The sequence below is a fragment of the Equus asinus genome, chromosome 14, assembly GCF_041296235.1.
Source record: "Equus asinus isolate D_3611 breed Donkey chromosome 14, EquAss-T2T_v2, whole genome shotgun sequence".
In the NCBI taxonomy this organism is placed as follows: domain Eukaryota; kingdom Metazoa; phylum Chordata; class Mammalia; order Perissodactyla; family Equidae; genus Equus; species Equus asinus.
In genome coordinates, this window is record NC_091803.1 from 4897162 (window position 1) to 4924983 (window position 27822).

At 57.0% G+C, this 27822-nt stretch overlaps 1 protein-coding gene and 1 long non-coding RNA gene across 5 annotated transcripts in view; one reads left to right on the forward strand and one right to left on the reverse strand.

Moving 5' to 3' along the window:
- Nucleotides 1-391: 391 nt before the first annotated feature.
- LOC139040136 (uncharacterized) lies at nt 392-7791 on the reverse strand. Its single transcript, XR_011494060.1, has 3 exons — nt 7311-7791; nt 4161-4253; nt 392-527 (listed from the first exon to the last, which is right to left on the reverse strand). It is a non-coding gene; the product is annotated as an uncharacterized lncRNA (long non-coding RNA).
- GRID2IP (Grid2 interacting protein) overlaps nt 6545-27822 on the forward strand; it is a 32933-nt gene continuing 11655 nt past the window's right edge. The window contains exons 1-14 of one of the 4 annotated variants that reach the window (XM_070484167.1): nt 6545-6632; nt 13884-14132; nt 14354-14439; nt 17074-17143; nt 17633-17727; nt 18036-18219; nt 20718-20872; nt 21869-22012; nt 22250-22347; nt 22527-22644; nt 23369-23724; nt 24146-24562; nt 26454-26541; nt 27289-27366. In XM_070484167.1, coding sequence (XP_070340268.1) covers nt 6619-6632; nt 13884-14132; nt 14354-14439; nt 17074-17143; nt 17633-17727; nt 18036-18219; nt 20718-20872; nt 21869-22012; nt 22250-22347; nt 22527-22644; nt 23369-23724; nt 24146-24562; nt 26454-26541; nt 27289-27366 — 2152 coding nt within the window. In that variant the 5' untranslated portion in view covers nt 6545-6618. Of the gene's footprint in view, nt 6633-11079; nt 11231-13883; nt 14133-14353; nt 14440-17073; nt 17144-17632; nt 17728-18035; nt 18220-20717; nt 20873-21868; nt 22013-22249; nt 22348-22526; nt 22645-23368; nt 23725-24145; nt 24563-26453; nt 26542-27288; nt 27367-27822 lie in introns of those variants that run through there. The other 3 variants (XM_070484168.1, XM_044747424.2, XM_070484166.1) reach the window with 3 other exon arrangements.

The following is a 27822-nucleotide window of genomic DNA, read 5'->3' on the forward strand; positions in this document are numbered from 1 at the left end:
GGAAGTCCTGCTGGAGTTTGGCTATTGCAGGAATGGCTCCCAGCCCACTGCCCAGGTGTCAGATTCCCACCTCCCTGGCCTCGTCCAGCGCCCAAACTTGGTCTGGTCCTCACTCTTTCTAAACCGACTCCCCCTCTGGAGGCTCACCCCCACCATGCACCATGCACCATACATGATCCTTGTCTGGGCAAGACCCCAGCTTGAGCCTTTCAGCCCCATGCCCCCGAGCAGGCCAGCCTTTGTAGCTAGGTACATGCAGTCACTCACACATACACACAGGACTCAGCCCTGGCCTCCCCAGGTCACTAGTGTCCAGATCCTCAAAAGATGTGGCTTTCTTTCTATGCCAAGAATAAGCGTTGCTGTTATGACAAATATCAAACATCTTAGTGCCTTTGCACACACGATAGTTTATTTTTCTACCCAAAGTCCACTAAGGATCCAGGCAACTCTCCAGGGTAGCTGATCTCGACATGATGTCTCAGCATTCCAGACTCCCCCATCTCAACGTGAAGCTTCGGGATTCCCTGTAGAAAAGGAAGAGAGCATGGGAAATTGTGCATCAGCTCTTAAGGACTACAGGGAGCTAACTATTGCCCCTTCACTCAAGGCTTTGGCCAGAACTAGGCACACTGCTGCTCCCAAAGGATGCTGGGAAACAGTCTTCTGTGGTCCAGGAAGGAGGGCAGAGCTAGAAATATTGCTGAGGACTAGTGTCTCAATCCGTTCCAGCTTCTGGAACAAGATACTACAGAGTGGACGGCTTATAAACAACAGGAACTTATTTCTCACAGCTCTGGAGGCCAGAAGTCTGAGCTCAGGATGCCAGTGTGGTGGAGCGAGGGCCCTCTTCTGGGTTGCAGACTTCCCGCTGTGTCCTCACAGGGCTGAAGGGGGGAGGGAGCTCTCTGGGGTCTCTTTCATAAGGGCACTGATCCCGTTCATGAGGGCCCCACTCTCTCATGACCTAATCGCCTCCCAAAGGCCTCACCTCCTAACGCCATCATATTGGACATCAGTTGTTGACATATGAATTTGAGGAGGAACACAAACATTCAGCCTGTAGCTACTAGCAATGTCTGCTATTATTCCAGATGACCTGCTCTGGGACCAGAGGCCTTTCCCAGACTCCATCCAATCCCTGGAGAGTTGGAAGGGGGCATGGTCAGAGCCCCCAGAAGGGCAAGGTGGACATGCAGATCTGGCCAAGAAGCAGGGCCACGGTGGCAAACAACCAAGGGGGGAATCGCTCCCCAGGCCAGCTATGATGCGTTCTCTGACAAAAGGGAGTGGGAAGTGGTGGATTCTGGTTAGAGCTCACCAAGCACCTCCAAAAGCTGAAAGCAAATCCCAAAAAAGACTGCCTCGGGAAGATCAAGGCCGTCTGTGGACCCCCTCCCCCCATTGGTTTTCAACAGTCAGCTCCCAGGTTCTCGCCAGCACTCTCCCTGCCCCAGTTTTTCCTCCTTGAAGAACCTGATATTTAATAGAAAATCAGTTAGTGTCCCATGATGGCGCCCCATGCTTCGATGTAGGTTGAGAGCATTTGGGTAATAGCTGACACCAAAACCGTACTGTGGCGCAGGCCCCAGGAGGGAGAAACTATTTTTTCCTCTTTTCTTACATAAAACGTCTTTCCAGCGAGCCATGTTCTCCTTTGAGTCGAGGCTGCAGCTGACTTTGATTTCAAAACCACTGACCTTCGTCGGCATGGTGGGTGCACGAGGACGGCATGCCTGGTGCTGCAGCCTGCCCGCCTCACCGCGGGGGAAGCACAGGTCGACAGGGGAACTGCAGGAAATGGACCGTGAGAACAGCCGGCCACTTGCGGCTCTTTGGTTCGGTCCCATAAGCATTCACTGAGGGCCTAATTATGTGCCAGGCCCTGTGCTGGGGACTGGACAGGAGTAAGACCTCAGGTCTGGGTCTTGGGGCATCATTTCTGGTGGAGGAGACAGACAGAAACACGGACTAGTGGTGCGCGTGTGCTAGGACTCAGGCATGCATAGAGAGTGGCCTCTGACCGGACACCCTCCAAGCCCCCTGCTTCTATGGTGTCACCACCTCTGGAAAGCCTTTCTTAGCCCCTTTGTGCAACCATCAAGGAAGCAGTTGGATATACAGTTCTGAGGTTCAGGAGCAAGCTCTGGGCTGAAGATCAAGATTTAGGTGTCACCATTCGGGGTCCTTAGCCAGAGCCCTGTCACGGAGTACTGCAAGGAGAGGGCAGACTGTAGTGGGTAAAGGCAGATGCATGGAAATGGCAAGCACAGACAGCTCTGGTCCAGAAAAAATAAGAGGGTGATCAGGTTGTGGGGTGAAAAGGACTTCATTTACTTATTTATCCATAGGTTGGGAGGACTTGATCATTTATATAGGTTGAAGGGAAGGAGGTTGTAGAGACAATGACATCTATGCATTTAGCGGTCCTTGATTATGGACCTCAGATGTGCAAGGACTGGGGAAACCGCTGTGCACAGGACTGGCGGGGAGCCTGCTCTCGTGCAACTGACATTCCTGTGGGGAAAGAGACAATGAGGAAGCAGCCAAATCAATAAGCAAGCTATTTTAGATAATGATCAGCGAGGTGAAGAAATAAACAGGGGAGATGAGAGAGCGATGGGGGCCACACGGACAGGGTGGTCAGGAAAGGCTCCCCGAGGGGGTGACTTTCGAGAGCTGAGAGCTGAGTGACAAGTAGGTGGCAGGATCAGAGGATGAGGATGGGAGGGAGTGGGGTGTCTGTGGCCTGGTGGGTCGGCCTTGACCAGGAAGAGGGCTCTTCATCGTCTGAGAATGGAGGGTGGAGGGGAAAGATGTGGTGTCTGTTGAGAAGTTTGGAGGCGGATGGAAGGTGAAAGAGGTGGCACAGAACAGCTCTGGTTCTGGCTGAAGTTGCACCCTCACGCCCCCAAGGCACACTCACACTGTCACTGAGCTGCCCAGCCTCCCCACTCTGCTTCAGGGTCAGCTCAGGATGTCAGTGCCCAGAGACACCCCTAGACCCTCGACCAGCAAGGGAGGGCTGTCGTGGTGGAGCGTGGATAGACAGCAGTTAGGTGCTGCATAAAGAAACTGATGCCAGAAACAAAAGCCCACGTATTGCGTTATTCCATTCACATGAAATATCCAATATAAGCAAATCCATAGAGACAGAAAAGTAGATTAGTGGTTTCTGGGGGTGGTGGAAGAGGGGATTTGGGAGTGACTGCTTGATGGTTATGGCGTTTCCTTTTGGGGTGATGAAAACGTTCTGGAACTAGATAGTGATGATGGATACACAGCATTGTGAATGTACTTAACGCCACTGAATTGTAGGAATTCAAATGGTTACAAAGGTAAATTTTGTCTTATGTGCATTTTTGCCACAGTGAAAAACAAAGGAAAAAAAGGAACAATGATAATGTACATTCCTTTTCCTGACTGTATAAATCATACAAGTTCACTGTAGAAAAAATGCAAACCAATGAATTATTTTAAAAAATCCAAATCACTATAAAACTTAATGCATATTTCCTATACACAAACATACGTGTAATTATATATATTAAAAATGTAAGGCTGTGTATTCTGTTTGATAACCTGCTATTTGCCTGTTTATTGCAAACAGTTTCCCATGTATTTTATAACAGCTTTATTGGGATTTAATTCACATACCGTACAATTTACTCATTTAAAGTGTACAATTCAGTGTTTTTTAGTATGTTAACAGAGTTGTTCAAACATCACCACAGTTAATTTTAGAACATTTTAACCCAAAAAGAAGCCCCACACCCCTTAGCCATCACTCCCTATTTTATGGTTTTAGATAAAGATTGACAGCATCATTCTCACTAGCCAAATAGTACCACATTGTGTCAAATCTAAAACATCACCAATTGCAAGATGCCTCGTTGTTCCATTTACCGCAAAGACAGAAAAATCCCTGCCAGTTAACCCATGACACATGCTTCCTCATCACCTTTTTGTCACTTAGTAGTTACTGAAAGGGGACTTTTAGATTTATTTGGACATATTTCGTACCAGCCAATGCATACAACTCAGCGGAAGTAACAATTTGGACACCTATGACCAAATTCACTTATGCACGGGAATTACAGTTACACATTAGACGCATCTTGATCTCAGTAACGTTAAAATACAAAAAAAAAGATGCTCACCCTAGAATCAATGATGTCCAACATTGCAGAGTGTGGAGTGAGTGGCCGCAAAACAACAGAAGTTGGCTCCGCTGACTTAGGCAGGAAAGGAATCTGTGGGAGGCACAGTTCACAGAATCAGCGCGAGAGAAGCAGGCTTAGAACCAAGAAAGGATCGGCAATGGGAGTACAGCTGTCCTAAAGCATCCTTCAGGAAGAGTTTTCTCAGAGTGCGCTACGGGGCTCTGCCACTGCCCTGAAGAAGCTCTGCTGTCCCCACATCTCTGCATCATTCCTTCAAGAGCCAAAACCCCGGGCAAGAGCCTGCAATTGGCCAAAGCTACAACAGAACCCCCAATATCTTGCCTCTCACCCAGTTCGAGGTTTTCTCCCCTTTTGGCTGGTAGGCAAGAAACTACACATATCCCTCCAGTGGATGGCGCTACAATTATTTAGCCCATATTGTCAGATATTTATGTTGCTTCCAACATCTCAGTATTATAAACCACCCAGAGGTGAGCCTCTTCACTCATATACCATCCTGTGCTCGTCTTGCTTGTCAGGACAAGCCTAGGATACATTCCGAGATGGAGATCGTTGGCTAGAAGGATGGGTACCCTTTTAGGCTTTAGACACACTCGCCAAGCTGCCTTCCAGAAACACGGTGCCTATGTGCACGCCCATCTCCACCAGCCGCACGGACCCCTCTGAGTAGATGCACCTTGATTAGTATCAGTTGGTTTGTGCACAAGCACGAAGAAAATGAAAATCCTTAGGGAGCACAGAGGGATTCAAAATTCAGGGCTAGGCGTGCACTCCAGGGCTTTCTGTGGAGCCAGAATGTTCTCTGTGGGATCTCTCAGCAAACAATGTAATGGAAGGGAGTGTAGTATTCTAACAATAGTAACTAGCAATTATTGAGTGCCCGGTACATGTTTAAACTCTTGCATTGATTTCTGTGATTCTTACAATGTTCACTAGATGGGCTCTCTCTGGATTTGGGTCCTGACCCTGTGCCCTTGGACAAGTCATTTCACCTCTATCAGCCTCAGTTTCCTTAGATGTCAAATGCAGATCCTGGCCATGCCCATATCGTAGGGCTGCTGAGGTTTGAAACGGCAAAGAGCTCACACCCATGCTCAGGCGGTGTTCCCACATCAGCTATCCTGCGGAGGGAAACTGAGGAAAGTGAGCGATCCCCCAGTGTCCTGCCCTGGGTCCCTTGTGGTCCTTCACCACACCTTTCCTTGCAGGTGGACGAAATCTTAGGGGACCAGCCGGCTGCCAAGGAGCAGGTGTTCGCTGCACTGAAGCAGTTCGCGGCCGAGCAGCGGGTGGATGACCTGGTGTGGGCCCTCACCCTGGCGCTGCCCCGCGAGGCCCGTGGGCCACTTCTGGACAACCTCAGGTACCTCCGTTGGGGCAGGACGGGCAGGCAGGGTGTGCCTCGCTCAGGGCGTCCACTCTCCCGCTGCCACCCCAGGCGCTGCTGCTGCACGGCCTGCTCCTGGACTGGACCCCAACACTCCGTCAGCCCCAGAACGGGGGTGGGCCAGCGACCCTGGGAAGGGCGGCTGATGGCTCTGCTGGATGCCGGGGCATCACTTTGAGTGGGAAGGAGAGCATGCTACCTGCTGGGCTGGGACAGAGAGGACCCCACTCCTGATCTGAAGTCACAGCCTGCCCTGCTCTATCCCAAAACCCAGATCACAGAAAGCTCCAACGGGATGCCAAAATACTCCTAGCTCTTTATTGAGATGGAGCAATGGCACAATGTGAAGGCAAGGAAGCCTAGGGGTGTGCTGTGTCCATCCCTGACACTCCCATCCTACCAACTGTGTGTGCTCTCTGCACTTTGACAACGCCAGCTGTGTGCCAAGGACCTCCCCAGGGCCCTGGAGGAACGCTCTCTGGCTGAATCCCACCAGTGCTATTATCCTCATTTTGCAGAAGCAGACTGAGGCTCAGAGAGGTTAAGAGGCTGGCCGAAAGTCACACAGCAAATGAGTGGCAGTCACAGGACGGGAACTGGGTCAGCTGTGCACTTTCTGCTCTTCTGCTCAGCTTTGGACGCTCTAAGTTTATTCTTAAAAAAAAAAAAAAATTTCCTGGTGGGTCCACACCTGGAGTCAGGGAAGAATCTCCCTAGCCCCTCTTTCCTGCCAGGCTCTCACGGTCCTGCCCTGCACAGCTTTGGTCAGAACCCCTCTGGGCCTCAGTGAAGCGCCCCCTGCCCCATCCTGCAGGGTTTTCTCTGCCCTCCCCGCCTACCCGGCCGGCGACTGCTCCCCCACCCCTGCCCCTCCCCCTTCCTGGGCTCAGCCCGCCCCCTCCCCTCGCTGCCATTCACCTCGAAGCCTGCCCCTCCCTCTGGGCCTGGCCAATGTCAGGGACAGGGCTGGCCACCCCCCATCCTCAAGCCCCAGCGCAGCGTTTCGGCTCTGCAGTGGAGCACAGAAGGCCACCGAAAGAGGCCACCATGAGCTGCCTGGGGTGAGTTAGGGGCCTGCCCCTTGCTGGGAAAATCTGGAGAGGAAAAAAAAAGTTATTTCTGGAGCCGAATTTGCAGTGGAGATGCTGTGCTGGCGCTACGGGTTCCCTAGGGAGGTGATGGATGGGCAGCCCCCCACCCCACCCCTCTCCACGAGGGCCATGCCAGGGGCGTGGGCGGCCGGGCTGTCCCTGGAAGTTGGCACGCGTGTCTCAAGGCTGCTAGCAGCTGGACCCAGCTGGAAGCTCTCTCGGTCCCTCTCATCTCCCTTCGGGGCTGCCCCGGCTTCTGTCCCTGCTGCCTTTGCCGGGCCAGCCTGTCTGCCTCCCGGGAGAGCCTCCACGTCTGCCTTTCCCGTCTCCAGCTCGTCTCCCCGAGCGACCTGGCAGCCGGTCAGGAAGAGCCGGGGTGGGGGAGGCACCCCCTGGGCGCCTGGGGATGCCCGGTCCCGCAGCATCCCCGGGGCGCCGCTGGGGAGGATGAAACAGCAACCTCTGTTGTCAGCGCGTGTCAAGTGCGACAGGAAAATTAGAGAGGCTGCTGGAGGAAGGGGGCGGCGCCCAGCTGGGCTCTGTACAGAGAGGGGTACCCTGGCAGCGTGGCTTCAGCCCTACCCCCACCCTTTCACTTCCCCACCCCCCTCACCTCCCCACCCCCACTCCCACGCTTGGGGGGCCTACCTGCTGGGTTCTAGGAATGCAGTGGTGATCCCCAGGCAGCATCTTCCCGGGAGAGCTCAGAGGGGGCATGGAGGAGTCAAAGACACCGTTATCTCTGATTGAGAGCTGAGTGCCAGCCGAGGGCTATCTCAGCAGGGGGCAATCAGGGCAGGCTCCTCAGAGGAGGCAGCAGATGCCACTGCTGTGGCTCCACAGTGACCAGTGGGGTCTGTCAGTGTGTCCAGTGGGGGTGGGATGACAGTCCCCAAGGAGAGCTCATCAGGGCCAGGTATCTAGCCATAGAGGTGGACCCCCGAGTGCCAAAGTGAGGGCAGTGCCACACAGGCCCACGGGTACCCAACACTGGGTTTCTAAGCAGTGCCCAGCTGTGAACCACCCTCCTGAGGTGGGGGGCCAGGGAGAGCTACAGCTGTGACCCTTGGACCCCCCCATTGAGGAGAGACAAGGTTTGAATGGGAGGTTGAGTGGCCAAAGGGTTGGTGCACATATGTATGTGTGCTTGTGTCTGTGCGTGTGCGCACTTGACCGAGGCTGGAACCCACCCAGATCACCACGTGGCCTCTGAGGGATGGTCCCAGTGGCCAAAACAGAAGGCTTGGGGAGAAAGAAGAAGGGGCAGTAAGACCATGAAGCTGTGCCGTCCAGCACAGTAGCCACTAGCCACGTGTCGCTATGTAAATTTCATAAGTATTAAATAAAATTTAAAATTCACCTTCCCAGTTTCACTGACCACATACGGCTAGTGGCTCCCATACGGGACAGCACACATCCAGAACATGGGCATCACTGCAGAAAGTTCTCTGGGACAGCGCTGCATGGGGGGGGAGATTGGGGTCAGTGGCAGGAATGTGAGCAAAGGAGTCTGGTCTGGCAGTCTGGAGTCTGGACGATGGCAGTTAATCCTGAGGCTCAGAGCCGAATTTGGGTCTATCCCCAAGGGCATCCCCGTTTGATGAAGTGATAAAATGACTTTCTAATTAGGACAGGCCAGGCATTTTGGAAAATGTGACGTGATTAGGAGAGAACAAGCTAGCAGAGTCAGTTCTGTGGTCTGCTGGTGTTTCAGGAAAAAAGCAAAGAGGGGGAGGGGCAGGCAGGGCTGGGGCGGCGCTGGGGAGGGAAGCAACGAGAGGTGGTGGAGGAAGCTGGAATTTGGAATCCCAACAAACCTAGCTTGAACCCTAAGTCCACTCACAGCTGAGTGACCTTGGGCAGGTTAATTGACCCCTAGTTTATCTGTAAGTGGGGTTGGTAATCCCTATGTGTTCCCAGCAGGGTTCTTGGTAGGAAACCACATAAAGGAACTCTGCCAACTGCAGGCCGAAAAGAGATGAGTTGAAAATCTGGACGTAGGGGGGACTGGCTCCGTGGCCCAGTGGTTAAGTTCGCGCGCTCTGCTGCGGCGGCCCAGGGTTCGGATCCTGGGTGCGGACATGGCACCGCTCGTCAGGCCACGTTGAGGCGGCATCCCACATCCCACAACTAGAAGGACCTGCAACTAAGATATACAACTATGTGGGGGGGGGGGGTTGGGGAGATAAAGCAGAAAAAAAAGAAAAGATTGGCAACAGTTGTTAGCCCAGGTGCCAATCTTTAAAAAAAAAAAAAAATCTGGAAGTAGGATGTGAGGGAACATCTGTACCTCCTTCATCCCCTCCTGCTTTAATGACAAGTGTTGGGGACACCATAATACAGTTATTGGGAGAATTCTGTGCAACTGTGTGGGTGCAGGTGCCAGGCATAAGTATGTGCTCAGTTAGTGTGGGTATCCCTCTGGGAAGATCTCTTTCTCCCTAGGGAGGTTTCTCAACCACGACACTATTGACGTTTTGGCTCTGATAATTCTCGTTTGTTGGGGGCTGTCCTGTATGTTCAGCAGCATCCCCAGCCTCCACCCACTAGATGCCAGCAGCACACCCCTCACCCACTTGTCATTTTCTGACAACCAGAACTGTCTCCAGACAATGCCAAATGTCCCCTGGGTGCAAAATCGCCCCAGCTGAGAGCTACTGTCCCAGAATGATCAGCCGTTGGTAGTGCCCTCCTGCTGGGCAGACATTCTCGCAAAGGCCAGCTGTTGCCTGGCCCCTGCCCGCCCCCTCTCCCCCTGCCTTGGGTCATCTGGCCAAATGCACCAGCTGCTGGCCGCTTAGGTGCCTTCACTGTACTCGGGAGACCTGGCTCCGAGGCAGTGCGTGCACTTCCAGCTGTGTCTGGATTCCAGCATGGGTATTGGCTCCCTGCTCACATCTCCTCTGCCCGCAGCAGCAATGTGGACAGTCTCCACAGCCTTTGGGTAGGCCTGGTTCTGGATGCTGGGCCACTGCAGCTGGCACAAAACAACCAGAAATGGCTCTGTCCTGATGGAATGGCTGCAGCCCTGCAATATCAGGGAGCTGTGCTCACTGTGAGGGCTGTCAGACATTTCTCTCCCTGGCGGAGCTGAGGACAAGGCCTGGGGAGGACCCTGCCTGAGCACTAGCCCTGGCTTCCTGCTGCTGCTGCTGCTGCTGGGGAGAAATGCAGCCCTGACTGAGCACAGCAGTGGGGCGGCCTCACGGGTCTGGACAGAGTACCAGAGACTGACCAGCAGGTCTGCAGGGCCTCCCTGTGACAGGCTGCAGAAACCCCACGGGCTGGACCATGTAAGATGTTCCTCCCAGTGACTGAGGCAGGGGCACAGTCCCTGGGGTTTCCTGCCTCTGTGGTTCCAGCCTGTCTGGGTGGTGGCCGCCTCCTGGTGAGGAGAGAGCCTTGTGCTGATGTCCCCCACTGAGGTCGCCCCTGAGAAGCCCTCCCCTGGATGCCCTGGGCTGGCTCCCTGGCGCCTATCCATCCTTTCTGGACTGTGGTCAGGACTCGGATCAGTGAGAAATGACAATGGCTTGGGGTCCCTGGGGTCTGCTCCTGCTCTGACTTCCAGGGAGTGGCAGGCCCAGAGTCAGAGGAAGAGTCTCGACCCCTTTCCTCTTCTCTCTCCTCCCCTTCGCTATCCCTCCCCTCCTCTCTCCCAGTAGGACACGCCCATCTCAGGGGGGGGGGCCCTCTACTCCCTGCCCTGCCCCCACTCATCTGGGCGTTGCCTTGGTTTGGCTGCCCTCTCCTCACTTCCATTCACTCACCAGATCTCACACACTCTCCTTCTTTTGTGTTCTTCGAATCTAGCCACTTGTTCCATCCCTTCCCTGCTCCCTTCCCAACGTCACCTTTCCCATGATGTACCAAGACCTGTAGGGTCCCTCCACCTTCCATTAAATCCTTAGACTCTCCCATGGCTCCCCACTGTTTTCAGAGTGCAGTCCCAGCTGCTGACAGTGGCATTCAAGGCCTCCTTCTCTAGCCTCTCCTCCGTTGGCGCATCCCCTTGGATAGGTAGGAGGGCTTCCTCTCCCTGGCCCACTCTTGCTGAGCTCTTGAGGCCCAGCACAAAGACCACCACCTCCGGAAAGGCTTCCCGTGCTCTACATAAGGCAGTCGGGGTTCCTCGAACTGTCTGGTTCGGGGTCGCTGCAGCCTGTCTGGTTAAGGGCCGCTGCAGCCAGGGTTGGGGACTCGCCGCTGTGCGGGGTGCTGGGGCGCAGAGGCCCAAGAAGTCGGAGGCGAGGCGTCTGGGGAGGGACTAATAGAGGGTGCCGAGAAGAGACAGGCTTGAACCGCCCTCAGCTCCCCCGGAGCTCGCTGAAGGGTCCCCCGGAGGGGCGGGGCCGGCCGGGGCGGGGCCACGCGGGAAGGGGCGGGCGCGGGGCCGCGGGCCTGGCCGGCTCGGGAGGGGCCGCGCGCGCTCGCCGGGCAGAGGCGCGTGGAGTCGCCGCGCCCTTGGTCCGCTCGTGGGCTCCGCCACCCCGCGCCTATCGGCACCTGCCGCGCCGCCGTCGCCGGCTCCAGATGGGGAAGGACCAAGGCTTCTCTCGACACTTTCGGTAGTTTCCCCACCGCGTCCCGCGCCCCCTGGAACCGTGCGCCCTGGGTGCCGCGGACCTGTCTCCGGCAGACCTGAAAAGGGGGTGGGGCTGGAGCACTGAGGGGCTTCCCTGCCCTGGGTGGGCACTCACGGAGCCCGGCTGGGGCCCAGGGGCTGGGGAGGATGGACATAACCGGAAGGGGACATGGGGGTGAATTTCCCCCCGTTGGGTGCCGGATACCCGCGCGCGGCCCAGGGGGTCGGGATGGGAGTCAAGAACCAACGGCTGGGATTGGAAAGCCCTCTTTCCTTATTACGACTGGACGACTGGGTTGGTCGAGGGAACTGGACACAGAGCTAAGGCAGGGAATTTGCTGGAGAGAGAGGACCCTCGAGCAGCCCTTGGTAGGAGTCTGGAGATGAATTTAGACCTGACCCCCCAGGCGGAGAGAACAGAACTGACCCTGAGTGCAACGTCATTGTGTGACCCCAAAAGAGTCCTATGGCCTCAGAGAAGCCTGAAGGCATAGCAGGGACCTGGGAGTCCTGGGGCAGCCATAGTCAGGCTGCCAGGGTCAGAGGGGCAGTGATCCCCCCAATGGCCCATGAGACCTCACTGTGCCTGGCTCTGCTGAGTTAGCAGACCTAGGGCTGGGTTGTCAGACCAAGCTGCATGGAGGGTCCGCACCAACCAGGAAGGGCATCTGGCTCAACCCCAAGGATGCCAAGCAGGGAAAGGGTCACCCGATCTTCTCCCACCTGTGCAGTGGGTGACTCACCCTTGTTCCCACCGGGGGAGGGGGGAGCAAGGCCTTTTCTAATTGCTGCCGGAGGATGGAGCTGGGATGGTCACCCGGCCTCTGCCCAGGTTGGACCCAGGGGCTGGGGGTGAAGAGTTGACACCTTCTGGAGCTTGGGGCTGGAGCCTAAAGTGTGAAGTGGACAGTTTGTGGCTTGTCACCCCTCCTTTGCCTGAGCATGAGGCATGTGGTGGGTCCAGGCGGGTGTGGGGAATGTGCAGGCCAGGCAGATGGAGGTGTCAGGCTCCAGAGACCTTGGGTGACCATCTGGGGAATGAGGCTGAGGCTCTGGATTTTTGGGAATCACTGCGGGTGGGCAAGGATGAGCATAACAGGCCAGGACGCTCCTGGCAGAGTTGAGCAGGCCATTCATTCTGGCCTCATGGTGGCCTGGAACATCCAGACCTGGAGCAGAGCTCACTGGGGGGCAGGGCCTGATGCACTCCCCTCCCCCAGGATCCATACCCCTTCCCTCCCACCAGGCAGCTTATTCTGCCCACCTGGCCTTATTAGTCCTGCCCACAGAGGTCAGGGGGAACTGAGTGGGGACCACTGGGCAACCTCAGAGGGGTTGTATTTCAGCTGGCTGCAAGGCCACTGCTTCCCTCCCCTCCCCCCACCCCCCAAGCCCTTGGCACTGGCTCCTAGTACAAAGAACAGGGAAGGGAGCCTTGGGATGCATGCAGCCAGGAAGGCCTTGCTAGCAACCAGAACTTCAGGGGCCCCCATCAGGACCCTGCCACAGTGCTGAGGTGCCAAGGGCCAGCTCTGTAACCCTGGAAAGTTACGGATCCTCTGTGCGCCTCAGAGTCTGCTGCCACGGACTGGGGAGTCCTCCATGCTGTTAGCGGCTGCCATTACTCAGAGATATGGTTGCGCCACCCGTGGTGGACCCATTTACTGAGCCACTTTGTCCCTCCCGTGTCTGGAGCCCTGGCTGGTCACTGTGGCTCCCAGCCGAGCTACAGACTCGGCCCTCAGAGAGCTTCCAGCCTCACAGAGGAGACCCATAGCCATCAAGGAAGCATCCAGGGTGTGGACCCAGCACAGGGGACCATGCGAGCTTCCTCTCTGCCTCTCCCTTCTTCCGGGGTGACTCCTTTGAGAGAAGGAACCACAGTGCCTTCTACTTTAAAGCCTGGTGCCCGGCTGGCACAGATAATAGGGACTGCCTAAAACATGGAGGGCTAAACCAAAGGAAGGCCAATGTTGGGTGTTGAAGGGCCAGCTCAATTTAGCTAAGGAAGCAGAGAATGCACTGGACAGGGCCACAGCCTGGGCAGAAGCATACCAGTGGGACTGGATGTGGTGGTCCTGGCACATCCCAAGTAGGCAGCTGTAGAGAGGGCTGGCCAGAGAAGCGGGCAGGAAGCCTGGGAGCGTCAGGAGGGTCTGGGGAAGTCTGAGCTGGGTGAATCGTGGCTTCAGTTTTCTCCAGCAGAGTTGCCTGGAATCAGGCCGGGAGAAGGTGGGTGGTGGGGATCCCTGGCTGGGGCTTGGCCTGGTGCAAGAACATGAGATGAGTCGGGTAGTGGGGAGGCCAGAGATGGGGGGATAGAGGCAGGTGGAGGAACGGGTGCATGGACGGGCTTTGGAGGCACTGAGGCCCCCCAAGGGCAGAGTAATGGGGACGGTTGAAACGTGACTCTCCGAGCGGGGCGCCATGGTCCTTGTGTGGCCCGGGCTGGTTGGGGCGCAAGTCCGGGCACCGAGGGGGAGACTGGTGTGCGGGCTGCTGCTTCCTCCGCCATCCCTGGGTAGGCGCGGGAGAGCCGAGGGCAGCGCCCACGAGGAGGCGCCTTCGGGCCTCAGTTGGCCGCGATCCGGGCGCAGTCATGGGGCGCGCCCCGACTCTGCCGTCTTCGCCGGCAGGATCTTCATCCCCAAGAAGCACCGGGCGCGCTTCGACGAGGTGGTGTCCCAGGGTCTGCTGGGCAAGCTGTGCCGCGCCCGGCGGGCGCAGGGCGCGCAGCGGCTGCGCCGGAGCCGCAGCGAGGAGCGGCCCGAGCGCCTCCTGGTGTCCACCCGTGCCAGCGCCGCCCCGCGCCGCCCCGATGAGCCTCCCCCGCGCAAGGCCGCCTCGCTGCTGGGCGGCCGCACCGGCCTGGGGGGCGCGCGCAGGTACCCGGGCTGCGGACGCCTCCCGGTCGGTGGGCTCCCGGATGGAGACCTGGGCAGAGGGCGCGGGGGCGGCGGGGCGGGGACATTTGAGGGGTGGGGGGACAGGAGAGGTTAAGGGGAGCGGGACACGGGACATCTCCATTCCCTGCGCACCCAGCCCTCCTCTCCGCAGGGCAAGGCACGCTGCCTGCCTCCCACCCGGCCCCTTCTTTTCTCTCCAGGACGGTCCGAGTCTACAAGGGCAACAAGAGCTTCGGTTTCACGCTGCGGGGCCATGGGCCTGTCTGGATCGAGTCTGTCCTTCCTGGTGAGGGGTGGGTGGTTGTCCGGGATGGGGTGAAGAACCCTGCTAGGCCACTGCTCAATAAGCCCCTCCCCCCCAGATACCAGCCTCATGTAGCCTGTGTCCCCCGAGTGTCCAGAGCAGCAGATCCAAATCCTCCACCTGCCCCGGTCAGGGCGAGTGCCCTCCTAGTTCAAGGTCACCTGTGAGCCCAGTGAGCCCAGCTCTCCATCCAGGCCTTTCCTGTGTCCACAGGGAGGGCTGGGGGCACTTCTGGGGACACTGGGGCAGCAAGGACAGAGCTGGTGCCCGCCCAGGCTGAGCCCCAAACAACATTCCGTGTGCCAGGTGCTTACTGTGAGCTGGGCACTTTCTGGGCGGGCCAGAGTCGGAGAAGCAGCAAGTCTGCAGGGCCTCTGTCCACTATCCACCCCCACCTCGGCCGGATTCCCCTCCTCCTCCCACTCAGCCTGCACATTCCTGCTCCTGCAATGGTGGCATCTTGAAGGAGGCAGAGCCTTCTCAGTGCAGGAATTCCTCCTTTCTGCCCCTCCAGTGGGGGTGGGGGAGCGGAGGGAAGCAGCTCGTTTCTTGCTGAGGCAGCCCGCTCCATTGTAGCAGGTCTCCAGGGGGCAGATTTGAACTCTCCCCTCCCTGTAATGCCCCGCGGGCTGGGTCACCTGCACCCATCCCCTGCCAGCATGTAGCCTGATGCTCCTGGAGACACATCCCCATCGGTGCCTCTGTCATTGCTGAGTCCTCTCTACCCTTCTTCATCTCACGTCTCCAGTCCACAGATTTGTGATCCCTGGGAAAGTGCCTCAGTGCCTCTGCCCCCCTGTTCCAGCCATCGGATCATTCTGAGACCTAATCCTGATGACTGACACGTTCCGGTTCTCGGATGTGTGCATCACTAAGTTGGTGGCACGCTGTTGGACGGAAAAGACCCAAGGCTGCCCTCTAGGGAGCTTCCGCTAGAAATGATTAATCTCTCCTCTTGAGATGGGTCTCTTCCAACTGTGCCACCGTCACCACCCGCACCTCCCTGCCTCTCCCACATGTGTAGCCAGAGATACCTGGCCTAGGGCTGTGTTCGAATCCCACTCCAGCCTCCAGGCTGGCAACCCCATGCCTCCCTTGTCGTCGGAAGCCAGGTGGATGCTTCAATGGGAGCTTTTACAGATGGGGAAACTGAGGCCTAGAGAGGCATGGCAAATCAAGGATCAGAACCTGGGGTCTCCTGACTCCTGACCAGTGACCTCTAATCACCTGCTCCAATCCGTCTGTCCTCTCACCCCAGGCTGGCTCAGGCCTCCAGGAGGCCACGTTGGCTTCATCACAACCAAAACTCTCTCCCCTCCCCCATTTCAGTCCCCTCCGTCACCTCCCCCAGGAAGTCTTCCCTGATCATTCCCCTTCCTCTCCTGACAATCCCCACAGCCTCAAGAGAGAAGTTCTCAGTCTAAGAGTCTATTTTTTTCAGGTTTGCATCATTTCCCCCCACCCCACTTACTTCCAAATCAACTTTAGAGTGATGACTAGTAAAAGAGGCAGAAAGAGAAAAAAACCTATATCCACAGGAGCAAACTTCCCAGCCCCTCCTTCCCCAGGTACTAGGTACTGGGTTAGGTCTGACCTTCAAGGCCTTCAAGGCAAAGAGTGAAAATTAGCGGCTACCATGTGTTTAAAATGTAGATTTTATTACTCAGGTATGATGAGGCTGGAAGATGAGGGGACGATCGCCACGGAAAAGACAGTTCATTCCTTACAGCTCCCCAGAGGAAGGGGCACCCACGCCACACAAGGCCACGTGGGGAAGCACCAGGGTCAGTCAGGAGGCAGAGGGAGCGAGGGGAGATGTGGACAAGAGCCTTTATTGTGGTTTTTGCAGGAAGGAACTAGCAAGGCAGGGTGAGCAGGTTTAGGATGGGCTAATTTGAATAAGTTCAGAGGGCTCTGGGGCAGAGGGCTGTCCCTGGTTGTCTGGTGCCTGGTCCTGGAGTGATGAGGGCAGGGGAACAGTGGCCCAGAATGTGAGAGCCCCAGGGAGGAGGGGTTGGGTGCGGGCTCTGGGGTGGTTGGTTTGTGAGTGAAAGGCACACTCACGGACCAGTCATTTACTCTCTAAGAAGTGGTTAACCCTGGGAGGGACAGCGCGTCCAGTATCAGCAAGGCCCCAAGATGCCAGAGCATAAAAAACATGACCAATACACCATATTTCCCAGTCTCAGGGAGGACACTGCCTCCCTCCGGGGAGACACATTTCCTCCTGGTGACAAAGGCACAGACAGATCTACGATGTGTACCTTTGTATGGGGGGCCAAGGAGAGCGTATGGAGTGGGGTCCTCAGCGGGTGTGTGGATGCTCCAGAAATCCTGCTCTCAAGACCTTCCTTGTTTCTCCTCTTCTCCAACAGCTCAGGGCTGCCCGGTGGTCCACACCGTGTTCCCAGCACTCCCATCCCTCCAGGGGATCACTTCCTGCTTAGGGCAGCTGAGAGCAGAGACGCGCTGGGTCTATGTGGGGACTGCTGGGCTGAATGGGGCTCTCCTCTGCCGTCCATCCCACTTCTCACCTGTGAGACAGGAGAACGGTCTCGGGCTTGCGGAGCGGGGCCCTGCCCAGCTGACCAGCACGCCCTCTCTTCTTGCTCCCAGGGAGCCCGGCCGACAATGCTTCCCTCAAGTCGGGCGACCGGATCCTCTTCCTCAATGGACTGGACATGAGGTCAGAGGTTATTGGGACATCAGAGTTTGGTGACAAACTGCCCCCCAAGATTTCTGCCTCTTGGGCCGCCCGGGCCATGGTCCCCATCTCCACTGACCAGTTGGTCCCCAGGGTCTGTCCACCTTCCTGTGGGAACTCTTGAATCTATCCTCCCATCCTAGCTGGGACATCAGTTCATCCTTCCAACCAGAAAACACCCCAGCTCCATGCTGGGGACACAGAGTGGAATGAACTCTCTGTGTCTTGCCGTTAAGGGGGAGCCCTGCCTAGGGGTGACGCGAGCATGACCCAGAAGTGTCCAGCTGGCCCTGGGCCTGGAGCTTCTCCTGCGCAGATTAATGAGCAGGAGAGAGAAGGCCTGGGCTTCTGGTCCTGTCCCTGCTGTGGGCTTGCTGTGTGGCCTCTATGGGCGGGACAGGGAGGTCTGGCAGGTGGCAGTGGCCAGGGCTCATTCCGGTCAGGCCCTCCTGGGCCATCTCTTCTCGACAGGAACTGCTCCCACGACAAGGTGGTGTCCATGCTGCAAGGCAGTGGTGCAATGCCCACACTGGTGGTGGAGGAGGGTCTCACCCCATTTGCCAGCGGTGAGACCCCGTTGCCACTTGGCTTCCCACCGTGTGTGGGATTGACGAGTCTGCAGAGGACTCTGCTTTTCCCCCAGACCTGCAGCTTCCCTCCTGGGGAGGGGCTGTAGACCCCAATGGGGCTGCCTCAGGGACCCTGCCCCAGGCCTTCCCTCCATCCCTGTCCCAGGGGCGGGCAGCGGGTGTGCCCCCCAATGCATGGTGCTCACTTCAGCTCAGGAGGTCCCCTGGCCCCAGCAGCCAGGGAAATTGCACCTGGCCTGGGGACGCTGGGTCACCTGTGCCTCTCATGCCTGTGGCCTCGGCAGACTCCGATTCCTTGGACTCCCCCAACCCGTCGTCGGCGCTCACCTCCCTGCAGTGGGTGGCGGAGATCCTGCCTTCCAGCATCCGGGTGCAGGGGAGGACTTTCAGCCAGCAGCTGGAGCACCTGCTCACGCCTCCTGAGCGCTATGGGGTCTGCCGGGCCCTGGAGAGCTTCTTCCAGCACAGGTGGCCGGGCCCGGGTGGTGGTGGGGACCTGCCCCGGGTGGGCCCCTGATCCTGTCCAGACTCACCATCTGGGTCTCCCTGCCTGAGCCTCCTCAGCCTCCTTCTCCTGGGAGATGCTCAAAGAAGGCGGCAGCTGGAACCAGAGGACCAAGGGAGTGGGGGCCAATCCGGCTGCTCTAGAATAAACCCTGACTCTGAAACCTCCTGGTCACGTGACCTGGGCAAGTGAAGCAGACAGTGACCACCAGCAGCATTGTTGGTGGGACCCTCATAAGACCCTCGCCTGTGGGCCGTCATCACTGGCCAACCTGAGGGGTTGGTTTGGTGTCTTTCTTTATGCACCCCGGCAGCAGCAGGCTGCGTTTATCACACTCCTTGGTCCGTAGGGTCATTAACAGGGTCTGTGCGAAGCCCCTCACTTGTTCATTCCTTTTTCTTTTTTGTTTAAATAGTTTTATTAAGATATAATTCACATACCATACCATTCACCCATTTAAGTGTGCAATGTACCGGTTGTATTATATTCAGAAGGAGGTGCAACCTTTACCACGCTCCAATTTTAGGATATTTTCATCACCTCAAAAAGAAGCCCGCACTCTTTCATACCACCCCCTGCTTCTCTGCTGCCCCCAACCTTACACAACCACTAATCTACTTTCTTTCTCTATAGATTTCCCTGTTCCGGACTTTCATAGGCATGGAATCATATAATATGTGGACGTTTATGTGTGGCGTCTTCCACTTAGCATAATATTTTCCAAGTTCACCCAAGTCATAGCATCTTCTTTGTTCCTTTTTTATGGCCTAGTACTAGTCTATTGTGTGGCTGGACCATATTTGGTTTATCCATTCACCAACTGATGGACGCTTGGCTGCTTCCACCTTTCCTTCCCTTTCGGTCTCCATCCCTCTTCCTCCCAAGGATCCCAGTCTGATGAGCCTAATGGGCATCCTTTCGTTTGAAGGTGTTCTTGGAAAGTGGGCATTGCTATTTCCTGTGATGTATTTTTATTTTACGTCATCGTTGTGCTGTATATTGCATTCTGCATCTGACTTTTTTCCACCGCGCGCTATGTGTTTAGATCAGTCCGCGTTGCTCTGTGTACATTTAGTCCATTGTTTATAACTGCAGCCGGATTCCTGTGGATCGCAGCCAGTGTCTTGCTTATTTACCTCCCCGGTGATGCACACTAGGTCGCTTCCACAACAACACTGTGATGAACACTGTTGTGTTCATTTCTCTGTGGAACTGTGTACAGTTCATTTGAAATTGATATCCAAGAGCAGAATTGCTGGATATTAAGATATTTGTTTACTGAATTTGACTAGCTGGTGCCAAATTGCTTCCCAGAGCACCACTCCCACTTGAACCAGCAACGTGCCTGTGCTCCCTTGTCCCCACCATTTGGGACAATCTAGCTTTTTATTCCTGCTAGGCTGTTCGCCATAAAGTGACATCTTGTTATTTTAGTTACTAATTATTTTAAACATCTTTTCATATCCTCGTTAACTTTTTCCTTTTCCTTCTCTATAAATTCCCTCTTCAGACTCTTTATCCGTTTTTGTTTTATTGAGCGTTTTGTTCTTGTTGGTTTGCAGGAGTTCGCTGTATATTTCAGATACTGAAACCTTGTTAATTTTAGATGTTGTAAATATATTCTCCCACTTGTTACTTGTGTTGTATCTAATATGAACGTGTCCAAGTTTCGCTTCTTTGAACAGACAGCATTGATTTTGTATAATCAAATTCAATACACTTTGAGCCTTATGTTGGCTTTGAAATTTTAAGTCCTTCCCTGACCCTAGGTCAAAAGATATTCTCCTGCGTTATCTGCTATTAATTTTCTAAGTTTACCCTTCACACTTTAGTCTTTTCTCCACCTAGAGTTCATCTTGATGTGGTGTTATGCGAGGATCCAGTTTTATTTTGTCCACATAATGCAGGAATTGGCAAACTATTTCTATGAAGGGCCAGAGAGTAAAGATTTTAAGCTTTGCAGGGCATGCAGTCTCTATTGAAACTCTTCCACTCTGCTGTTGTAGCTTGAAAACAGCCAGAGAATATATATAAACAAATTGGCACGGCTGTGTTCCAATAAAACGTTTGCAAAAACACGTGGCGGGTCGGATTTTGGCCCACGGGCCGTCATTTGCCAATTCCTGATAGAGTGAGTCAGTCTTCCCAGTATACTGTCTATATTTTAATCTTCACAACAGCTTTATGTGGTAGAGGTTATTTTTGTCCCCACTCTATGGATGAGGAAACTGAGGCACAGAGCAGTTAAATAACTTGAGAAAGGTCACTTGGCTGGTAAGTGGCAGAGGCAGGATTTGATTTGGGGTGGCCCGTCCCCAGAGCTTGCCTTCCTGCCCTCCTCTCTGTCTTGTGAGGCTGAGGGCAGGGCCTGAGCCCGAATTCTGTGGCCCGGAAGTGCCCCCCTTGTCCACTCCCTCCCCGCCCCCTATGGCCAGCCCCTTGCTCCTGCCCTCTCTCACAGGAACATCGACACTCTCATCGTCGATGTGTACCCTGTGCTGGACACACCTGCCAAGCAGGTCCTTTGGCAGTTCATCTACCAGCTGCTTACCTACGAGGAACAGGAGCTCTGCCAGGAGAAGATCGCCTGCTTCCTGGGCTACACGGCCATGACAGGTGAGCACCGCCCCACCACCCAGCCCGCCAGGTGAAGAGCCACACACCTCTTCCCACCTGTGCTGTATTACAGCCAACCCGGGCCCCTGCCACACTCGGATGTGCCCATGTGCCATGCAGATACAGGTCCAACACACCCAAGCTGGTCCCATGCCCCGGGTCTCAGCTTTCTCACCCACAAAATAGCAGTGACCTCAGTGACTGTGCTCTGCACCCCGGGAAGTGTGGCACAGGTCAAGAAGTTCGTGTGGTCACTGTTTACAGAGCTGATTATGAGCACACCGCCAGGTCACACCTGCCTGGTGGGCCCTGAGGTACACAAACACACACAAGGGCCTGCTGGGCCACGTGCGGCCTCTGCTTCCCACTGCTGCCGCCCGTTACACTGTGCCCCATGTGCCCACAGAACCATGCACTTCATCAGTTAGGCCCTGGGAATCAAAAGCGTGCCGAGCCCTGTGGGTTTGTTCCAGGCACTCTGTGCCTGCGATTCACAGCCTGCAGATCTGCGTGCTGGCCTCTGTGTGCCCACTATCCCCCGTCCCAGGGACCCACAATTTTCTGGGAGAGCATTGAGGGTTTTAGCAAGAAGCTCAGGGTGTAGGCTGAGCGACAGATGTCCCACACATCTGCCTAGACCTGGAAGCTTCCATTTCACTGTGCAAGCCCCTATAGGTAGCAGTGACTAGGCGTTGAGACCTTGGAATCCTGGGGTCCTAAGCTTTTGCCGTGAGAAGAGGCCCTGGGGGTGGGCTGTGGCCATCTCCGCCCAGCCTCCCGCCTCTGGCCAGCAACACCCCTGTGCTCCTCCTGTTTCCGGCACCCAGTTTCTCACCCCAGGGCCTCCCCTTGAGAGCTGTCCTAGAGCCGAGCAGGGCCAGGGGTCACAGATCGGCGCAGACGGCTGCTGCCCTCCCCTTCCCTGTATCCCGGGGTTTGGAGGCTCCTTGTCTGGCTGAGAGAACAAGGGGCCCGTCTCCCCTTCATGGCCCACAGCAGAGCCAGAGACCGATCTGGACCTGGAGCCTGAGCCAGAGCTGGAGCCAGTGCCTGAGCCCCAGCCACGGAGCTCCCTGAGGGCCTCCTCCCTGTGTCGCCGCAGCCTCCGGTCCCAGGGCCTGGAGGCCAGCCTGGGCTGTGGTGAGGCTGGCAACCGAAAGGCTGGAGTGGGTGGGAGGGTGCGACCAGGGCTCCATTCTCCCACCTGCACAGTGGGCTTGGTGAGACGAGCACTGCTTGGGAGTGGGCCGAGTGGTGGCCCTGCTGGGTCTCTCCGTGGCTCCCCGTTGGGGCTCGGCTGAGGCCTGAGCCTTTGGGCTCAGAAGCGGTCATCAGGCTACCCACTACGGCGGACTCCGCCCTCCTGATTCCCGACAGGTCCCAGTGACTGCCCCGAGATGCCTCTTCCTCTGATCCCAGGCGAGCGCCAAGCAGGCGACGGCACATCTCTCCCTGAGACCCCCAACCCCAAGATGGTGAGACCTCTGTGCCCTCCTGGTGGTGGTGTCAGTGGGGAGCTGGGAAAGGTGGCCCGTGAAACCAGGGCAGACCCCTGCCTGCCAGACCACCTGGGCCTGGCCTCTGAGGTCACGTTAGGGCCATGTGGGGGGAGGTGAGGGTGGGGTGGACTCACCCCTGCCTCCTCTCCGCACAGATGTCCGCTGTCTATGCAGAGCTTGAGTCCCGACTGAGCAGCAGCTTCAAAGGGAAGATGGGGACCACATCCAGATCCCGTGCTTCCCCACCAGTGCCCAGCTCGGCAGGCACGGCAGGTAGGGGCTCAGCCAGCCCTGGCTCCTAAGGGCAGCACTGGCCTCTGTCCTCCTGGCTGGCTGGTGTTGCCCCCACCTCCAGACATACCTCCTGGAGCCCCGTCTTTTCTCCATGGTCACAGAATTGAGTTGTGGGGAACCCCAGCTGCCTCCATGGCTAGGGGCCATCAAGGTCAGGGTTGTCCTGGCCCCTCCCATGTCCCCTCTGATCCTCACTTTCACTGTGGATCTAGAAAAACAGAGGGCTGCCCCAAAGGAGTCCCCAAGTTAGTATGGAGCTGTTGGATAAACTATTAAGTGCATGCATTGCTCTGTGAATGGCACAGCTGGGAAGACAGTTGCTCACAGGGCACCCATGATGGTTTCTCTGCAGTTCAGAAGGCAGGACCCCTGGGTGATGCTCCTGTAAACCAAGGGCCTGCTGGGTGTGGGAGGTGCCTCATGACCCTTGGACACCCTGGTGTCCCTTTCAAGATGAGCTGGAGTCTGGCCTGGCCTGGGGCTAGGCCGTGCTCCCCCACTACTCTGGCCTTTGGTCACCCTCAGGGAAGAGCCTGGGGAGGCAAGGTCACCCAAGGGCTTCCTGTGCAGTGTGCAGAGAGGGAAAGGAATGTGCTCAGGAACCCAGAACCGGCCTGAGCTGGGCCCCTCCCCTCCAGCCTGCACCTGGAACCCAGGTACCCACTGAAGAGGGGTCCTCACGCTCCATCCCCCCCTCCCCCAGGGCCCAGGACCTCGTCCAGCATCTCCTGGCCCAGCGAGCGGCTCCTGTCTTCCCCCTGCTACTACCCACTGTGCTCAGGGGGCCCGGCCTCCCCCAGCAGCTCCGAGTCCCACCCCTACGCCAGCCTGGACAGCAGCAGGGCGCCCTCCCCCCAGCCCGGCCCCGGGCCCACCCGCTCTGACAGCCCCCCCAGCCCGGCCCCTGCGTGCCCAGCCAGCCGCAGGAAGCTCTTCACCTTCTCCCACCCCTCGCGAAGCCAGGATACCGACCGCTTCCTGGACGTGCTGAGTGAGCAGCTGGGGCCCCGGGTCACCATGGTGGATGACTTCCTGAGCCCCGAGAACGACTATGAGGAGGTGAGCGGGCAGGCAGACGTGGAGGGCGAGGGGGCCAGGTATGATACGGGGCTATGAAGGGGAGCAGTCCCTGGGCTCCTGCAAGAGTCCTTCTGCCCTTGGGATCTGCCCCAGGCTACCCCTCTCCCTGCCTTGTCCATCCTAGACCCTGTCCCAGGCTACCCCACTCCCTGAGCTGTTCCACCTTTGACCCAAGCTCTGACACCCCTTACCCAAGGCTACCCCATATACCCTGCCCCGGGTTACCTTGTTGCTTGTCCCAGGCTACCCTGTTGGGCCATCCCACCCACAGCCTCAGGCTAACCCACCAGACTGTCCTATCCTTGTCCCCAGGCTGTCCCACTCTCCCTCACCTTGCCCCATGCTCCAGTATCCCCCGGCCCAGCCTGGCCCTCCCCTCTCCTTGCTCTGCCCCCACCAGATGAGCTTCCACGACGACCAGGCCAGCTTCGTGACCAACGAGCGGAGCAGCGCCAGCGAGTGCATCAGCAGCAGTGAGGAAGGCAGCTCCCTGACCTACTCCTCCATCTCTGACCACATCCCCCCGCCCCCGCTCAGCCCCCCGCCGCCGCCGCCCCTGCCCTTCCATGACCCCAAGCCCAGCTCGCGCACCCCTGACGGTCCCCGGGGCCCCGCTCAGGCACTAGCCAAGCCCCTCACCCAACACAGCCATCCAGTCCCTCCACCGCCGCCACCTCCCCTACCCCCACCCGTGCCCTGTGCACCCCCCATGCTGTCCCGGGGCCTGGGCCACCGCCGCAGTGAGACCAGCCACATGAGCGTCAAGCGCCTGCGGTGGGAGCAGGTGGAGAACTCAGAAGGCACCATCTGGGGTCAGGTAGGTGACCCGGGGCCCAGGGGGGCCCAGCACGAGGGGTGGGTGGCCTGGGCAGCAGCATTGAAGACAAGACTCATCTCCAGGCCTCTTCCGTCATCAGCTGGAATGTCCCCTGGCTCTCCCACCCATGAACAGAAGATGAATGGAGGCCCAGCCCAGGGACACGTCCAGCTCGGTGGTTGATGCAGGCATCAAAGCCCAATCTGTGTCCCTAAGCCAGTGACACGATGGGGACCCCCAGATATGGCACTAACTCAGCCTCGAAACCTCACTCTTGAGGTCTGACTAGTTCCCCTTGGCTCTTGGAGCCAAGAGAAGGACATCTGGTTAGAGAATCACAGGTCCTCAAACTGTCGGACATTCTAGTGTGAGTAGTTAATTCCCAGGAGGCAAGACTGAAGGATTCTTAAAAGGGCAGCTGGTCCAAACCCCTACACGCCAGCCTCCACCCTTCCACTTAGATGCTTGAATTCCCTCCCAAACAACACTGCCAATATATACTTGAACACACCCAGTGATGGGAAACTCACTATCTGTCCAGACATCCCTTTCCTCACTGGACAGTTTTACCCATCCCTCCTTGTATTGCTCTGAAATCTTGTCTCCCTAAGAGTCCCACGCCCTGCTTTCTGTTCTGTCCTTTGAAATCAGGCAGAGCAAATACTTTCTTATCCACACACCGACCAGTCTATCAGATGAGCAAGGTTCGCCTCATCCCTGTTCTTTAAATCATTTCCCTAGAGCGTGGTTTCTAGCCCCACAGTCCAGTGGCCATGTTTCTGTCAAAGGGCAAGCCCCAAATGGAACCCCTAGTGGGGCTTAACCAGCTCAGGAGAGAAAACAGTGTTCTCACCTCCTTTGACTTGGACATGATACTCCTTTTAATATGGCCTGGGATCTCTCCAGCTTCTGGGGCTGCTCCATCTCAGTGCTTATGCCCACCATCATCCTTAACCCCCTTCATCTTCTTGAGACCAATAGCATGCCCTCACATGTAGCCACACTCTGGTGGGACATGCTTGTCATTTCTTCCCACTGCCATCTCCTGGGTCCCAGTTCTGTCTCCTGCCTTCGCAGCCAAGTTGGCATCAGTGCATATCTCCATGTCGCTGATGAAGATGCTCAGCAGGGCAAAGCCACAAACAGGTCTACTGGGGCCCCTGGAGACCTCACTCCTACCAGCCTCAGATGGGTCTTTAAGCCTTGCTCCACAGAGTGGTCCTTCCACTGGTTACTGAGGGTGGACACAGGGATGCAGGTCACGCATCTGGCCAGGTCCAAATCCACACCAGGTGTTCCCGCCCAGCAGCTGTGTTATGAGACTCTGTTTCTCTGCCTCCCCTCCCTTTGGGATCTCCTTCTTGGCAACCACTCCATCCTCACTCCCTGTCCGAGCCCCTTAGGGCCCTTCCAGATTGTCACCTCTCATCCAGACCATTCGTCACAGCCACCTGTCCAGCTCCCAGCCCCGGACATTTGCCTGCTTCCCTTCCCTCAGCGTCAGGAACCCAGGGCATCTCTGGAGAACTGGCTCCCTGCAAAGGACACCTCGGAACAGGGCCAGACCCCCGGCCATCTCCTTAAGCCCCCTTGGTTGGCTCCAGTCCTTTATAGCCCCTTGTTCCCCTGCCCCGGCACAGCTTGCTGGCTTCTGCACGGAGAGTGTTTCAGGTGTGAATGTGGTATTGACCACAAGAGGAGCTGGCTCACCACCTGACAACTTAGATGATGTCCTTCTGCGTCTCCTCCTGCCCCTGGGCTTATCCTGGGGCCTGATGGGGGCCCTCCCTCCTGGAGCTGCCAGGGCAGCCCTTAGAGGGTGGTGGGGTGGGGACGGCACTCCAGCTGCCAGCGTTCCTCCTCACTCTGAACCTCCCCCACTCCCTCGCAGCTCGGGGAGGACTCTGACTATGACAAGTTGAGCGACATGGTGAAATACCTCGACCTGGAGCTCCACTTTGGCACCCAGAAGCCTGCTAGTGAGTGGCTGAGAGCCCCGGGGAAGCCCAGAAACCAGGTCCTCTGTGGGAGCTTGGGGTCCCTGAGGTCTGCACTGAGTGCCATTGTCCCTAACTTCTCAGAGCCTCAGTTTCCCCATCTCAAAATGGAGATAATAATAATAGCTGGCATTTATCGCATGCTTACCAGATGCCAGACACTCTTGCTTCTAAACAAATCCTGTGATGACTCTATGAGGTAGGGACTGTGATCACCCCAACTGACTGCTGAGGAAGCACAGAGAGGCTAGGTAATTTACTCAAAGTCACACAGCCAGAATAAGGTGGATATCTTAGCCCTTCTGGTCTCTTCTCCCCTTACCCCTCTCTGGGTACCTCTCTACATTGGGTGGGGCTCCAGGCAGCCAGGGATACTGTGTGTGGAAGGTGGTCCTGGGACGGAGGAGAAAGGCCGTGTCCATCCAGGAAGCATCTGAAAGGTCGAGAGGTGGTTGGGTCTCCTTACTCGGCCAGCTCAGTCCTAAGGCCCAGGGTAGAGAGGTTAGGATGGGGGACAGGCACCACGCATGCTGAGTGTGTTAGACTGGATCCGAAAGTCCGTGAGTAGGAGGCTGAGGAGTGAGGGGAGTGTGGACACCTGGAGCTGATTCAGTCAAGGCCTTGGTCAGGGGGCATCTAGGCTGTTGGGTGTGGCCACACCCCTCCTGGGCCCTCCCATGGCGCCCTCAGTCCAGCCTCCCCTCATTAAACCATCAGTTTCCCTTCCAGAGCCGGTGCCCGGGCCTGAGCCGTTCAGGAAGAAGGAGGTGGTGGAGATCCTGTCCCATAAGAAGGCCTACAACACCTGTGAGGGGCTGGGGAGTCCAGGGGTGGTGGGGGGCAGGAGTCGGCCCTCCATCTGGGCCTCAGATCCTCGGATCTGCCCCGGTGGATGACAGATCAGGCCATGGGGGCCCTGACACCTGCTGCCTGGCTGGGCGAAGGCCCCCTCCCAGGTCCCACAGCCAGCCACATCCCACCTGGGCGCAGGTGCCGGCCTTGGCTCCGCCCCCTTGTTGGCTCCGCCATCACTGTGTAATCGCCTCCCCAGTTCCCTCCTCCCCTCCAGCCGCATCTTCTACTTTCCCTCTCTCAGGCCCCTCCCTAGTTCCTTGGTCCCACGCCCACAGGCCCCTCTCAATTCTAGATCTACCTCCTCCAGAACCCCGCCCTCGCCCTTTGATGGGTCGCGGGAGGGACCCTCTCCATCTCTGGCCCGGCTCCTGCCCCGCCCCCTCAGGCTCCACCCAATAGCCCAGGTGA